Below are 15447 nucleotides of genomic sequence, written 5' to 3'. Positions count from 1 at the left end.
CAGGAACCCTGTCGCAAGCTCAGTGCGAGATACCAACTCGCCAAAAGTCAACTGGAAATTTTTTTTAAAAAAAGCAACTTCCGTTTATCAGTGCGTGCTATCAAATATCTCAAACTGCAGGAGCATTCACAATATCGGATTCCCAAACATTTAAAATAGATTATCCGTTCTCATTGATCGGAGTCAACTGTATGTAAATTGGCTGGGGCTCCCTGCACGAAAGCAGTAACTGCAATTAAAACTACTCCATTGGCTGGTTATCTTGGGCTGCTTTTTAAAAAAAATATTCGTGGGACATGGGCGTCGCTGGTTAACCAGCATTTATTGCCCATCCCTAGTTGCCTGAGGGCAGTTGAGTCAACCACATTGCTGTGGCTCTGGAGTCACATGTAGGCCAGATCGGGTAAGGACGGCAGATTTCCTTCCCTAAAGGACATGAGTGAACCAGGTAGGTTTTTCCGACAATGGTTTCATGATCAGTAGATTCTTAATTCCAGATTTTTTTTTTCATTGAATTCAAATTCCACCATCGGCTGTGGCGGGATTCGAACCCGGGTCCCCAGAACGTTAGCTGAGTTTGTGGATTAATAGTCTAGCGATAATAATACTCGGCCGTCACTTTCCCCTGGAGGCATCTTTCTCCAGCAAAGAGGGAGGTCATGCTTCCTTATGCAGGGCTTTGGTGAGACAACATGTGGACTATGTGTACAGTACTGGTCTCCTTATTTTAAGGAAAGATGTAAATGAGTTGGAAGCACTTCAGAGAAGTACCAGCCAATGGACAGGTTAGTTCATGAGGGGCAATTTACCATAGCTGACGCACCTAAGGGGTAATTAACCATAGCCAATCCACCTAACGTACACACCTAAGGGGCAGTTTAGCATAGCCAATCCACCTAATCTACACATCTTGGAGTGTGGGAGGAAACCGAAGTACAATTTTGTCTTTTTAAAAAGCATTTAGACAGTTGCATGGGTATAGAAGGATATAGGCCAAATGTGGGCAATTGGGACTAGCTTTGGGGTTTTTAAAAACAAAAAGGGGGGCATGCCTTATGAGGATAGGTTGAGGGAGCTTGGTCTCTTCTCCCTGGAGAGACGAAGGATGAGAGGTGACCTGATAGAGGTTTACAAGATGTTGAGAGGTCTGGATAGGGTAGACTCTCAGAGGCTATTTCCAAGGGCTGAAATGGTTGCTACGAGAGGACACAGGTTTAAGGTGCTGGGGGGTAGGTACAGAGGAGATGTCAGGGGTAAGTTTTTCACTCAGAGGGTGGTGGGTGAGTGGAATCGGCTGACGTCGGTGGTGGTGGAGGCAAACTCGTTGGGGTCTTTTAAGAGACTTCTGGATGAGTACATGGGATTTAATGGGATTGAGGGCTATAGATAGGCCTAGAGGTGGGGATGTGATCGGCGCAACTTGTGGGCCGAAGGGCCTGTTTGTGCTGTGGCTTTCTATGTTCTATGTTCTATGGACAAGTTGGGTCGAAGGGCCTGTTTCCATGCTGTAGACCTCTATGACTCTGACACCTGGAGAAAACCCACACAGACACGGGGAATGTACAAACTCCACGCAGACAGTGACCCAAGGCTGGAATTGAACCTGGGTTCCTGGCGTTGAGGCCACAGTGCTAACCACTGTGCCACCGTGTTCTCCTCCACTGCTCGAGGGGAAAAGGGAGCCAATCACCTGATGACCGTCACACAAACCTTAGCTGAAGATTTTTAAGGTTTACTGATATTGAATAATTCAGTGTTGCCCCTTGGCAAGGTGTGAACAAAAGTAGCAGAGAGCACCAGTTTATGTTGCAGAGCAGTTACAGGTTGTTTGGAAGGAAGAAATGTTTTTGAATAACAGTGATGGGATATTTCTCTTGCCACAGGTTGGACAACGTGGCACGGTCCGAGAATTCTCCAGATTCAATCCCCAGGAAGATGCAGCCAAGCTGAGAAAGGCAATGAAAGGCTTAGGTATGTGGAACTTTGTAAATGTGTGTGTTACTGAAGTTGTATAGCTGACTTTGCATCAAAGTTGACTCTGAAATCCATTCACACCCCATCCGTCTACAGCACGAGCTGCTGACACCTCTAGTCTCACCAACACTGATTTCTAAATGCATTGCAGCAGGTACACAGGACCAGGCATTGTTCCACTGTTCAGATACATGATGGGTGATGTGCATTGTTATGGACTGTTATAGTTCTATAATAATTCTAGTAAGGAGCTTCCTATTGGAACGTATACGAGAACCAGAGGGCACAACCTCAGGCTAAAGGGACAATCCTTTAAAATAGAGATGAGGAGGAATTTCTTCAGCCAGAGAGTGGTGAATCTGTGGAACTCTTTGCCGCAAAAGACTGTGAAGGCCAGGCCATGGAGTGTCTTTAAGACAGATAGATAGGTTCTTGATTGATAAGGGGATCAGGGGTTATGGGGATGAGAAAAATATCAGCCATGGTTGAATGGCGGAGCAGACTCGATGGGCCGAGTGGCCTAATTCTGCTCCTACGTCTTATGGCCTTCTATACTGATGTCTTCAGTGGGTGTCAGCGTGCGTGAGTGACATTGTCGGTCACGTGGGCTTTTGCGGATGTGGTCTTGCCATGAGGGAGCTGTGTAACGACTTCTCTCCATTCTGAATCCATGCTGTACTGTATTTCAATATTTTTATAAGAAGATAGAATGTCTCAACCTATTCAGCTCCCTTTTGTGTGACCAAGTTACCTCGTGCATCCAAGTCCACGTAGTCTGTTCTGAAACGTTTTGATGCTCTTAGCCAACAAATCCCCACCAATCTCCATTCTGAATCATTCCCCCCCCCCCCCCCCCCCCCCCCCCCCCGCAAAGCCTCAGCAGAGTTTTGGGGGAAAGAGTTCTTGATCCCCCTTGTGTAAAGAAGTTGGTCCTCGCATCAGGCGAGGAATTGTACCGTCCCACCCGCCACAGGATTCGGAGCGGGCGAAGAGTGGACAATGGAAAGGTCTGTTGACCTTGGGCGGGATTTTCCGGTTTCGGGACGAGCGAGGCTGGAAACTTCCGCCCCGTGAATGAATGGCCTGACTGTAATTTTAAGGTTTTCTTCTTGTTCTGGACTCCCCCCTTCTCCCCATCTGGAAGAATTGGGGATGTTGTCTCTTCCCAATCCTTTGGCCATCTTTTTCAGTCATCTCACCAAGAAATATTCTCTTTCCAATTGTTATGGTTCAGGATAGAAACTCAAGTGTTCTGTGGAGTCCGCCTGGATCACTAATTTTGCACCTTGAATTTGGCTCTGATAGACATGAGATGTTTCGCCTGAGGTATGAATCCAATGACCCACTAGGGAGCTTTTCTCAAACCGAGTTTATTTAAGAGTATGGTTAACATGCATAGGAAGAAAACCAGCAACAATTTTTATCAATTACAAACCGAAACAAAACGCCCACAATCATATAAAACCCCTTAACAAATATCTCTAAGATGTTCCAATCAAAACCAAGCTTCCTTTAGACAAAACCCTTTGAACAGATTCAACACAGCAAGGATACATGATATTAGTATCACATGATGCTGGAAATTAAGTCCTTTGGTTGGAGAATTGAAAGCTCTGTCTTGCTACGCTCAACAGGTTGAAGTCAGAATATCAGGGACTTTAGGTAAACTACTAAGAGCAGATTCTTCCCTTCAGGAAGGCAAAACCTTGCTTTAAGATCACCAGCAGAATTTCCAAATAAAACAGGGGGAGAGAGAGAGACTGCTATCCCTGTTGAAACCCAACGACAGTTCAGAACTGAAAATGAAACCTGAAACTCACTGGGGGGAAAAGAAAACCTGTCCAAAAAAGACTCCTCCTAACAATGCAGGATTGTAAAACTTAATCCCAGAGTAAATACAAACAACCCCATTGAACCACTTTAAGTAGCAATAACAGGGACTCACCACAGTCAGCCCGGGAACAGAATGATATCAGCTAAGGCTGTGAGCTGAGAAACGCTGACTGAGAGCTGCAGAGATCATGATTTTTTTTTTTTTAATTCTTAAAGGTGCACTAATGTCACACCAAGGGAATCCAAGCCTAGTTCATGCAGCCAATCCTATTCAGGCCTGATAGCTGTGAGGTATTCACCGGAAATTTGAACAGAAAGAAAAGCAATGAGGCGCCACAGTCATAGAGTCATAGAGGTTTACAGCATGGAAACAGGCCCTTTGGCCCAACTTGTCCATGCTGCCCTTTTTTAAACCCCAAAGCTTATCTCAATTGCCTGCATTTGGCCCATATCCCTCTGTACCCATGTAACTGTCTAAATGCTTTTTAAAAGACCAAATTGTACCTGCCTCTACTACTACCTCTGGCAGCTTGTTCCAGACACTCACCACCTGTGTGTGAAAAAAGTGCCCCTCTGGACACTTTTGTATCTCTCCCCTCTCACCTTAAACCTATGCCCTCTAGTTTTAGACTCCCCTACCTTTAGGAAAAGATATTGACTATCTAGCTGATCTATGCCCCTCATTATTTTATAGACCTCCATAAGATCACCCCTCAGTCTTCTACGCTCCAGAGAAAAAAGTCCCAGTCTATCCAGCCTCTCCTTATAACTCAAACCATCAAGTCCTGGTAGCATCCCAGTAAATCTTTTCTACACTCTTTCTAGTTTAATAACATCCTTTCTGTAATAGGGTGACCAGTCAGGGGTTAAAGTCAAAAACACGATGCAGGTTTATGAAGGAGGTGTTGCTTGTTCAAGATGGAAGAGCCCCAAAATCCCATGAACCTCTCTGCTTGCGTCACTACCAGTCACGTGACATTCAACCAGTGAAGATGCAACTGTATCAAATACATAACCATCTCATTGTGAAATAGCTGAGAAGAAGCTCAGATAAATCCAGTGACAAGCTTTGAACAGAAGTAGTAAATGTGACCTTGCCAACGTCATCTACACATCAGGATCAGGAGGAGGCGGGCACTAAAAATGGTAACATTAAATAAGGTAGAATTTAGCTGGAACTGTATTCCTGCCTTCAGCTCCTGTCTGCTAAAAGCTTCACGTCGTGACTGCTGTCGCGTCGATAACATAACAAAGGCGATTGCTACTCAGTCCTTGGTCACCTTGGTGTTTGCCAATAAAATTCCCTGAATTTGAACCCACAAATTAGCCTTGCTGTCTCCGAGCTGTGTACATTAGATGAGAGGAGATGCGATCCCCACCTGGCCAGTTTACAGTTTTGCATTGGAATGGAATTTTGAATAGGAGCTGTGTCAGTGGATTTAACTTGAAGCCATGGGGATAAGTCAATCCGAGTGCTTCATCTCTGCTTGCTATTGGTTTCAGGTGGGCCATTTTGGCTATCCACCCGGACACCTGCTGTCTCTGGATACTGCCTTCCTGAGACTAACGGCTTAGTATTTGTTAGTGACGTGTTCTGGTAAATGGTGACAAGAGGTTGGAGTGGCACAAACCAAGGTCTGGTCACAATGCTGAGGCAGTCCTGAGGGGAGCTTGGGTTCAATTGATAAACTTCCTTTCAGCCTGTCCTTGTGCATGAGACGCAAAGACCTTGGGGGTCCTTGTGCGTGAGACGCAAAAACCCAGCCTGCAGGTGCAACAGGTGATCAAGAAGGCAAATGGGATGTTGGCCTATATTGCAAGGGGGATAGAATATAAAAGCAGAGATGTCTTGCTGCATCTGTACAGGGCATTGGTGAGGCCACAGCTGGAATACTGTGTGCAGTATTGGTCCCCTTATTTGCGGAAGGATATATTGGCCTTGGAGGGAGTGCAGAGAAGGTTCACCAGGTTGATACCAGAGATGAGGGGTGTTGATTATGAGGCGAGACTGAGCAGATTGGGTTTGTACTCATTGGAAATTAGAAGGCTGAGGGGGGATCTTATAGAGACCTATAAGATAATGAAGGGGCTGGATAGGGTAGAGGTGGAGAGATCCTTTCCACTTAGAAAGGGAACTAGAACTGGAGGGCACAGCCTCAAAATAAAGGAGGGTCAGTTTAGGACAGAGTTGAGGAGGAACTTCTTCTCTCAGAGGGTGGTGAATCTCTGGAATTCTCTGCCCACTGAAGTGGTGGAGGCTACCTCGTTGAATATGTTTAAATCACCGGATTCCTGATCGGTAAGGGAATTGGGGGTTATAGGGATCAGGCGGGTAAGTGGAACTGATCCACTTCAGATCAGCCATGATCTTATTGAATGGCGGGGCAGGCTCGAGGGGCTAGATGGCCTACTCCTGCTCCTATTTCTTATCTTCTTCTGTTCTGTCACCTTCGATGTTTAAATACCTGAAACTGAGCTTCATCTAACAAGGCGCGAGGATCAAGGCTGTGGCTCTTCCCAGATGTGAATTTTCCCCGACTGCGGCTGCCCCCATTCTCCAGCACATGTTTAACTTCCCCCTAAAGGTCTTCCTTTACATAACCCACCAGTAGCTGCAGTGCTCTAACCCCTCGCTGCAGTGGTTGGTGCACCAGCTAACAGCAATGTAGTGTCAGCAAGTTATTGTCCTGGAGGAGCTTGGAGCAGCTCCCAAATCATGTAACACCCACCCACCCATAGGCTGGCTGGCTGGCTCGCTCACTCACACGCACATGGGCGCACACACACACACACACACACAATCCCTATCCTGGCGTCTTGAGGCTACCCAGGCTGATGTGGACAAGTTTGGGGAACATGTGTGAAACTAAAGGGAAGCTAGGTGGGTGAAAGGAATGGCCGGTTATGCTGAGAGGTGGGAGGAGGTTGTGTGGAGCAGAACCACCGGTATGGACTAGCCAGGTTGTAAAGTGGTCATGAAACCGAGGTTCTGTCACATATCGACATCAGGAAGCTTTGCAGATTAACCCTCCCAGGATTTAGTTTTCTGTTTTTCAGACTGGAAAATTTGCAAGTTGCCTTTTGAGCTCTTTTTTGTTGTTGTTGTTGTGCAGGCACCGACGAGGACGCCATCATCGAAGTGTTGACCCAGAGGACGATTGCCCAGAGGCAGCAGATTAAACTGGACTACAAGACTGCGTTTGGAAGGGTATGGGTTTTCCTCAGCACTGCTTTGAAAAGTTTACTGCGGGGCATGATCTGAGCTGATGTTAATGTCAAAATTTCTAATCCACTTCTGGCCTCCAGCTAATAAATAGCTGCTTGATGAGAGACTGGTTAGCTGGATTTCCTGAACTTCAGTCTTGCTATGACTGATAGTCAGGAAGTGTAAGAGGATATTTTGATTTAATACGCCTGCTTTCACCTCTCGGGTGCTAATCGAAACGTCTCCCATTGTCTCCAATTTAACACCATTGGAGAGAGGGTGAACTAAGCACTTGGGTCCGTTAGTGCTGTCCCTGTGTTCTGCCCCAGGGGATTCCGTGTTGTAGCCTTTTGAATCCTTTGGTTCCCCCCCCTCATTCTCTTCTCCGAGTGATAATGAACCGCGGTTGCTATTTGTTTCCTCTTGCTTGCTCCAGCAGTTGAGTTTCCAGCACAGACTGTTCAATCCTGGGGGACACCCAGAACTGAACTGAATATAGAGTTCAGAGCAGCTGCATTGCTCTGGGAGATATCCGTCACTGCCCTTTCTCCTGCCTCACGGGGGAATGGGCTGTGATCGTTGAACGCAGTGTTTCTGGCAGAGGAAGCTCTTGTGTTTGTTGTGGCCTCGGCTTCCTATTGTAACAACTAACTGAGGCTTCAGGGGATCCCAAAGAGATGGAACTGAAACTCCAAACAGAGAAATATTGCATTAATTAGAGGCCGGTTGTGGAGAAAAGACATAAGGCCATCTGGAACGTGGGTTACCTGTGTGGCTGACATTGTGGTATGGTTAACCTCCATCCCCCCTCTCTCCTCACGTACGCAATGATAATGTGCCTTGCTCACAAATCCTGTTCAATCGGTATTTAGTTGTTAGCCGCCTTTGTACTTGACTGATTTAAGTCTGTGCAGCCTCTCTTGAGCTAATAGTAAATAGAAGTTTCCAGAGAAGGAACTAAAAGCCAAAGCTCTGAATATGTGTGGAGAGATCTTGTAATCATTTTAAAAGTCTTTGGCAGGGTTATTTACAGTGCCCTACCTTGCATTGCCCCGAGGTAAATCAGATTTATTTAAAATAGAGTACAGGCTGGAAAAGGCATAGCCCACAGCAATAGCTGATCAAAGCATTGCGCCATCTAGCTTGAACTCAAAACTCTTCACCTCTTAGCCAATCATTTCCTGCTGTGGCGGCCCTTGGATATGACCTTGCTGCTGCCCAGGGTCATGGGTCGTCACCTTTCACCCACATCCCCCAATTTAAAGCGGGTCAGTGCTTCTGTTCCTCAAACAATTCCTTGCCAGTGTTTTAATCTGGGAGGTGATATGTGCCACTCATATATAACTAAATCCCAAAGGGAAACCTGGGTTTTAATGTGTATTTTACTATGAGTAGATACGTCTGCTGAAGTCAGAAATTCCAAAGCGCCTTTTTGGGAGTTTGTAAGCCATAAATTAAAGTATTTGATTAACAAATTGAAAAGAGAATTTAAAATTAGTCTGAATGATTTCCATTTGGTTGGATTCACCAATAAATACCCCTTTTTTAAGAAAGATTAAACAGGTTGGGTCTGTACTGCTGGGAGTTCGGAATGTTTAAAACATGCAAGACTCTTCGGGGGTTAGGCAGGTTAATGCTGAGAGGATGTTTCGGCTCATGGGAGTGTGGAGAAGCAGGGAGCGTAGTCACAGAATAAGGGGGTGCTCATTGAAGATGGATTTGAGGAAGAATTTCTTCTCCTGAGAGCAGTGAATCTTTGGAATTCTTCACCCCAGGAAGCTGTGGAGACCGGGTTCTTGAGCATTTTCCAGGCTAAGATCGCAAGCTTTTTAATCAGTTAGGCAATGAAGGGTTGCAGAGAGAAGGCAGTAAAGTGGATGTGGTGACTGTAGAATGAGCTATGATCTTATTAAATAGTGGGGCAGACTCGAATAACTGAATGGCCTCTGTTCCTATTTCTTGCGGTGTTATGGTCCTTTCGGCAACAGTCCCTACAGATATTTAATCTATAAAGATTCCAGTAATATTACCAACAGGCACCCACTGTTGCTATAGGGGAGATGTATCACAGGGCTTCTCTCTCTGACTGTCATTCCAGTGTGGAGAATTCCAAAAGCTTTAGCACAAGTCCCTGTTTTCTGTAAACCACCAGTTGAGTGGCTGAAGACTGCTTCCCTTTGCTTCTTCCCACAGCCCTGTCCAAACACAGTTTTCTCTTCAGGATCTTACCTGGCCACCTCCTATCGTAACCTTCAACCTCTGTTATTTCCTCTGTCATCTTTTCCCATTTGTTCTTACCCTTCTTTGAAATGTATCTTTCCCAGAATTATCTTCTCTTTGTGGTCACTACTTTAGGGTGAAATAAAATTGAGTAACTTTCCTTATTTATTCTGACTTTATGTTAAGCCTTCTTGCCTCCCTTTGAAATTCAACAGCTAAAAATCCCAATCCTCACTTAGCTCCCAATGCAAATTTCAATCCATGTTGTGTTTACTTGTGCAACATCCAGCTTGACCCTATTTGCTTCAAGTGCCCTTTTGATGGTCTCAATTCTGTAGACATTCGGTCTTGAGCTTAAATAAATTGGATTCTCTCAGCCCCCACAATCCTACTTCACAGAATACCACAGAAATATAATAAACATTTATAATCAACTGTGTTATCCCCCTCAGCCACTCCATGTGGGGCATCTGTTCCACCACTCTGTGTAACCATGTATCTCCTGAATTTCCCATTGCATTTATCAGTGATCATCTTGTATCGACAGCCTTTGGTTTTGAATTTCATGTCCACATTTTTGTGTCAAGTTCTTCCTTATTTAAAGGTGCCTCGGGTCACACCTTAGCCTTTCTCAGTGAAGTGCCCTGGCCAGTTCAATCTTTGCTGACAATATCTCCCTCTTTGCCCCATCTCCAAGGATTGCACCTTTTTCACGATGACATGGGAGTCCAGGTCTCTCTCTGACCAGACTACCTTCCTGCTGAGTCTGGTGGAGATCCAGGATACAGCTGCGCTCTCGGCCCAGAGGGTACATCAGTCTTTGTGAAGTTGTACCCTGGGAATTGGGGAATTTGAGTTAGTGGGCTTCTCAAAACTTCTATTCATCACTCAGTACAGTAGAGGGCTTAGAAGCATTTTTTAATCTGCAGATCCTTGCTCCTCTGGGTACAGATTAGCATCTGAGGGGAATCAGATTTCCATAATTGTTGAATGTTAACAGGTGTACGCAAAGTCAATATTGATGGCAACATTTCCTTTTTGGTATTAAGAACGGGGCTCCAGGGAGCGAAATAATATTTACAGGTGACTCACTGACAAAAGTTCAAAAGCAATGTGTTTGAGATACAAGTGTGTGTGTGTGTATATCTTATCTGTCTTTCAGGGAAAGTTGCACGGTGAAATAAGTGAAGCCTTATCTGACCCAAGATAGCTTATTGTTGTCACACTGTTAATTCTCGGTTGGAGTGTTCTTTCTGCTTTGCACCAACTTCTTGGGAAATAAAACAGAAAATGCTTGAAAAATTCAGCAAAATAGAGTTCACATTTCAAGTCCGTATGACTCCTCTTCTTCAGAGCTCTGGGCGATGGTGGCCTAGTGGCACTGTCACTGGACTCATAATTCAGAGACCCAGTCTAATTCTCTGGGGGTTCAAATCCCACCATGGTGCTGGTGGAATTAAATTCTGCTAATAAATCTGGAATATTAGTTAGTCTCAGTAATGATGACCATAAAAACCATCATCAATTGTTGCCATCCGATTCACTAATGTCCTTTTAGGGAAGGAAATCTGTCGTCCTTACCTGGTCTAGTCTACATGTGACTCCAGGGCCGCAGCAATGTGGTTGATTATCAACTGCCCTCTGAAATGGTCAAGCAAGACCAGGGCAATTGGGGAAGGGCAACACATGTTGGCCTTGCCGCTGACGTCAAGATCCCTTGAAAGAGGGCCCCGCAGAGTTCTTCCAGCATGTTCTGTTTCATTTCCGATATACAGCATGGTGTTTTGCCTTTATTGAAACTTCCCAGGATTGTTTCAAACCATTCTGGTTGAGTTGTGTCATCTGAAAAGTCACTCCGTTCAAGGACAGTTGGGGATGGTCAATAAATGCTGGCCCAGTCAGCAGCGTCCTGTAAATGAATTTTTAAAACTTCCTTATCTGTTTGATGTTGTGATTAAATAATTGGGAACAGATTGCTTCATCTCGATGTATAGTCCTTTTAACTGATGGCCATCTCTTTTTAAGAAAGAAATAACCTCTTCCTCACCCTTCACCTCTTCACCTCAGGACCTGATCGGTGACTTGAAGTCTGAGATATCTGGCAACTTTGAACAGGTTGTCCTTGGGCTGATGATGACTCCTGTCATGTACGACATTCACGAATTGAAAAAATCCATCAAGGTGTGTGAACTGGTGTGCTCTTTGTCTGGGTTAATATTTGAACATCTTGGGAGGCAGGTTGCTGGAGGGGCTGGGTGGCTACAGACAAAGGATGCAGTGTAACAGGGTGTTCTCATTAGTCCCTTTGGCAAGCTGATGTGTTCCTGTTCGGTAAAGGAACTTTATCGATCCAACATTATCAGGCTCCTTTTTAATATGTTAATGTTTACCAGCTATCAGAAATTAATCGGACGTGGCAGTTGGGAAGGTGGATTCAGCTCTTGTTTCTGGGGGAAATGAAACCCAGGTCGATGGTCCAGAACAATGTTTGAGGTAATTGAGCTGTTCCACCTACAGCTTTAGGTCTGTGCTGCCACTCGAAGCCCCAATCCTCCCTTCAGCAAGTCCTCGGTCACACGTCTCATTGATCCTTGTGGGATCTCGCTGTGTGCAAAACGTTGGCCTGATCAGAACAGTCATTCCACCATGAATTGAAGCATCGTCCTTCCAATTCTTTGAGAGTTAACCGAGCAAAACTCTTGTTTAATTTGCGACAGGTTAGGTCGGGAAACTATTTATTTGCTGGTTGCTCTGATTTCTAGAAGAAATTAGATATAACTCTTGGGGCTAAAGGGATCGAGGGATATGGGGAGGAAGGATATTGAATTGGATGATCAGCCATGATCAAAATGAATGGCGGAGCAGGCTCGAAGGGCCGAATGGCCTCCTCCTGCTTCTAGTTTCTATGTTTGCAGAGTCAAGGATGTGGGTCTGGCTTTAATTTTCAAACACTTTGAGGGAGGAAAGTAGCGCAATCCTTGATTTTTTTAAAAGCGGAGGTACAAGTTTCAAGTTCTCCATGTTTGACCCATTGTTAATTATTGATTATTTGTTAACTGGTGGCACAGTGGTTAGCACTGCTGCCTCACAGCACCAGGGACCAAGGTTCGATTCCCAGCTTGGGTCACTGTGTGGAGTTTGCATGTTCTCCCCGTGTCTGCGTGGGTTTCCTCCGGGTGCTCCGGTTTCCTCCCACACTCCAAAGATGTGCGGGTTAGGTGCATTGGCCATGCTAAAATTGCCTGTTACTGTCAGGGGGAGTGGCGGGGATCGGGCCTGGTCGGTGCAGACTCGATGGGCTGAATGGCCTCCTTCTGCATTGTAGGGAGCCTATGAACTGTAAGGGTTATGGGACAAAGGTGAGTCTCCGATCACTTGCGCAATGTTCAAGGCTGAGACAGACAGATTTTTAATCAGTAAGGGAATCGAGGGTTATGGGGATAAGGCGGGAAAGTGGAGTTGAGGATTATCAGATCAGTCATCACCTCATTGAATGATGGAGCAGACTCAATGGGCCGAATGGCCTTCATCTGCTCCTACGTCTTATAGTCTGAATCAGCTCGAGGGGTATTCCACTACCTCCCCCGGCAGCGAGTGCCAGGCACCCTTTGTTTTTAAAAAAAGAACCTGCCTCGAACATCTCCTTTAAACCTTGCCCCTTAAACCTATGCCCCCAACTGATTAAACTGAACACGGCCCCTGTGTTCAGTGTGCTTTGGTTTTCGGGGCTGCTGTCGCCTGCCTGAATTCGCCGTAACCAATTTATTGTTGGTCAAATGGCTTTTCTGAAGGCCAAGATAGTGGCAGTAATTGCAAAGTGATATGACCATGGTGTCGCGTGTAATTTACGGCCATGGGAGGTAAAAGAGATGAATCCTGGAGGGACAATGATGTTTTAAAATAAAATGCACACTTGCTAAAGGTGCCCCCCCCCCCCCCCCCCCCCCCACACACACACACACACACACACACACACACTGAGGCAAGCTGTCAACTTGTGTTGCAGAGCAGCTGATAACTTGACACTGACTTGGTTCCCGTCCACGTTTTGTCCCATTTGGAAAACATACTTGCACAAAAGAAAATTCAAATATTAACACTGTTGCTTGGCTGCTTTCCCCTGCTCTCATTCCATCCTCGCTGCTGCTCATACACATGTTATATAGTGTCATTAGAGAAAGCCATCTGGGTCTGCAACCATGCCATCGATAATGTGGATCATCACTACTTTCAATTCCAAGTCCTTCCCTTCTAATGCCCTTGACCGTCATTTGAATTTTCCCAGTCCATCTGGGCGAATCCTTCCTGGATTCCTTTCAGCTCTGCTTTCCCCCTCAGTGGAAGAGTGGCTGATTTCCATGCAGAAGTGAATTGGGCCACTGACTATCCCTATAATGGGTTATTTCCCAAACTAACTGCATGGGATTGAAACCACTTGACCTTCCCAGAGTGAAGGCTGCTTTGGCGTCGGGCTGCACAGAACAAAGGTGGCACCGGTTACTGCCTGGAAACGCTGGAACTCCTCCACCTAACAGCACTGTGGGTGTACCCACACTGCGTGGACTGCAGTGGTTCAAGAAGGCAGCTCACCACCACCTTCTCAATGAAGAATGGGCACCTGACACTGGCCCAGCCAGTGACGTCCGCATCCCATGGAAGAATTTTGGCCGTCAGAAAATTCATTCGACAACAATAAGAATTTTTTTAAGTGGAGAGTGAGGCAGCCACAATGGAAGTGATCAGAACACAAGATATGAAATGTCCAAATCCCATGAGACAGCTGCTGAGTAAAGTCCTCGAGTGTGGTATATTCCTTCATTGCCCAGTTTCTACAATGTACATACAATGTGTTCGCCCATTCCATAGAATAGAATCCCTACGGTATAGAAAGAGGCCATTTGGCCCATCAAGTCTACCGACCACAATCCCACCCAGCCCCTATTCCTGCAACCCCATACATTTACTCTGCTAATCCCCCTGACACTAGGGTCAATTTAGCATGGTCAATCAACCTAACCCCCACATCTTTGGACTGTGGGAGAAAACCCACGCAGACATGGAGAGAATGTGCAAACTCCACACCGATGGTGACCCAAGGCTGGAATTGAACCTGGGGCCCTGGCGCTGTGAGGCAGCAGTACTAACCACTGCACCACCATGATTGGTAGACAACACAGCCTTGAATGACATTTTGATTTTGTATTCCACTGCAAACATACGCCAGGATGTTACAGCCCCTCCTCTCCGCTGGGATATTACAACCCTACCCCCACCCCTCTCCCTTGCCTCCATGGCAAGTTCCCTGGCGCCAGCGAGCAGCGCAAATGGCCATTGACTTGAGCGGGACCAGAAGATCCCTCCAGCAGCCAATAGCGAGCCATTTCCACCTGTGAATCCTGCAAAGGGGCTGGGAAATTCCAGCCTGGAAACTATAAACTGCATTGGACAAAGTCTATCGAAGTCAACATGGATTTGAGGGAAATCATGTTTGACAAACCTATTGGAGTTTTTTTCAGGATGTAACTTGTGGAATAGATGAGGGAGAACCAGTGGATGTGATGTATTTGGATTTTCAGAAAGCTTTTGATGATATCCCACATTAGTGTCCAAAATTAACACACCCGGGATTGTGTTTAATATTTTTAGCATGGATGTAGAATGGGTTAGCAGACAGGAAACAGAGGAGGAATAAATGGGTCCTGCAGTGATCAGCTCAAATAGTGACAATGTACATGGATGAGGGAACCAAAAGTAATATTTCCAAATCTACTGACAACACAAAAAGCTTGGGGAGTAGATGAGCGATGAGGGTGATGTTAAGAGGCTTTAAGGTAATTTGAATAAGTTGAGTGAGTGAATAAATACATGTTAGATGCAGAATTACAAATAAATAGGAAGTTATCCACTGCGGACAGCAAAGTAGAATAGCTGGGTATTATTTAAATGGTGATAGATTGGGAAATGTTGATGTACAGGAACTGGGTGTCCTGGTACACCAGTCACCTGAAATAAAGCATGCAGGTACAGCAAACTGTGAGGAAGGCAAATAGTATGTTGGCCTTCGTTGTAAGAGGATTTGAGTACTGGAACAGGGATGTCTTACAGCAGTTATATCGGGTAAGACCACGCCAGGAATGTTGTGGACAGTTTTGGTCTCCTTATCTAAACAAGGATATATTCACCATTGAGTGAATGCAGTGAAGGTTCACCAGACT

The 15447-nt window shown here is 45.6% G+C and overlaps 1 protein-coding gene across 1 annotated transcript in view; it reads left to right on the top strand.

The window, feature by feature from the left end:
- The window catches only part of LOC144510196 (annexin A4-like), a 72245-nt gene that overhangs the window by 30747 nt on the left and 26051 nt on the right, over positions 1 to 15447 (top strand). Inside the window, exons 3-5 of the mRNA XM_078239676.1 lie at positions 1884 to 1971; positions 6921 to 7015; positions 11300 to 11413. Coding sequence (XP_078095802.1) covers positions 1884 to 1971; positions 6921 to 7015; positions 11300 to 11413 — 297 coding nt within the window. The remainder of the gene's footprint in view (positions 1 to 1883; positions 1972 to 6920; positions 7016 to 11299; positions 11414 to 15447) is intronic.

Source organism: Mustelus asterias, chromosome 22 (genome assembly GCF_964213995.1).
Source record: "Mustelus asterias chromosome 22, sMusAst1.hap1.1, whole genome shotgun sequence".
Lineage (NCBI taxonomy): Eukaryota > Metazoa > Chordata > Chondrichthyes > Carcharhiniformes > Triakidae > Mustelus > Mustelus asterias.
The sequence above is the reverse complement of the archived record's forward strand: the minus strand, read 5'-3'. Positions and strand labels throughout refer to the sequence as shown.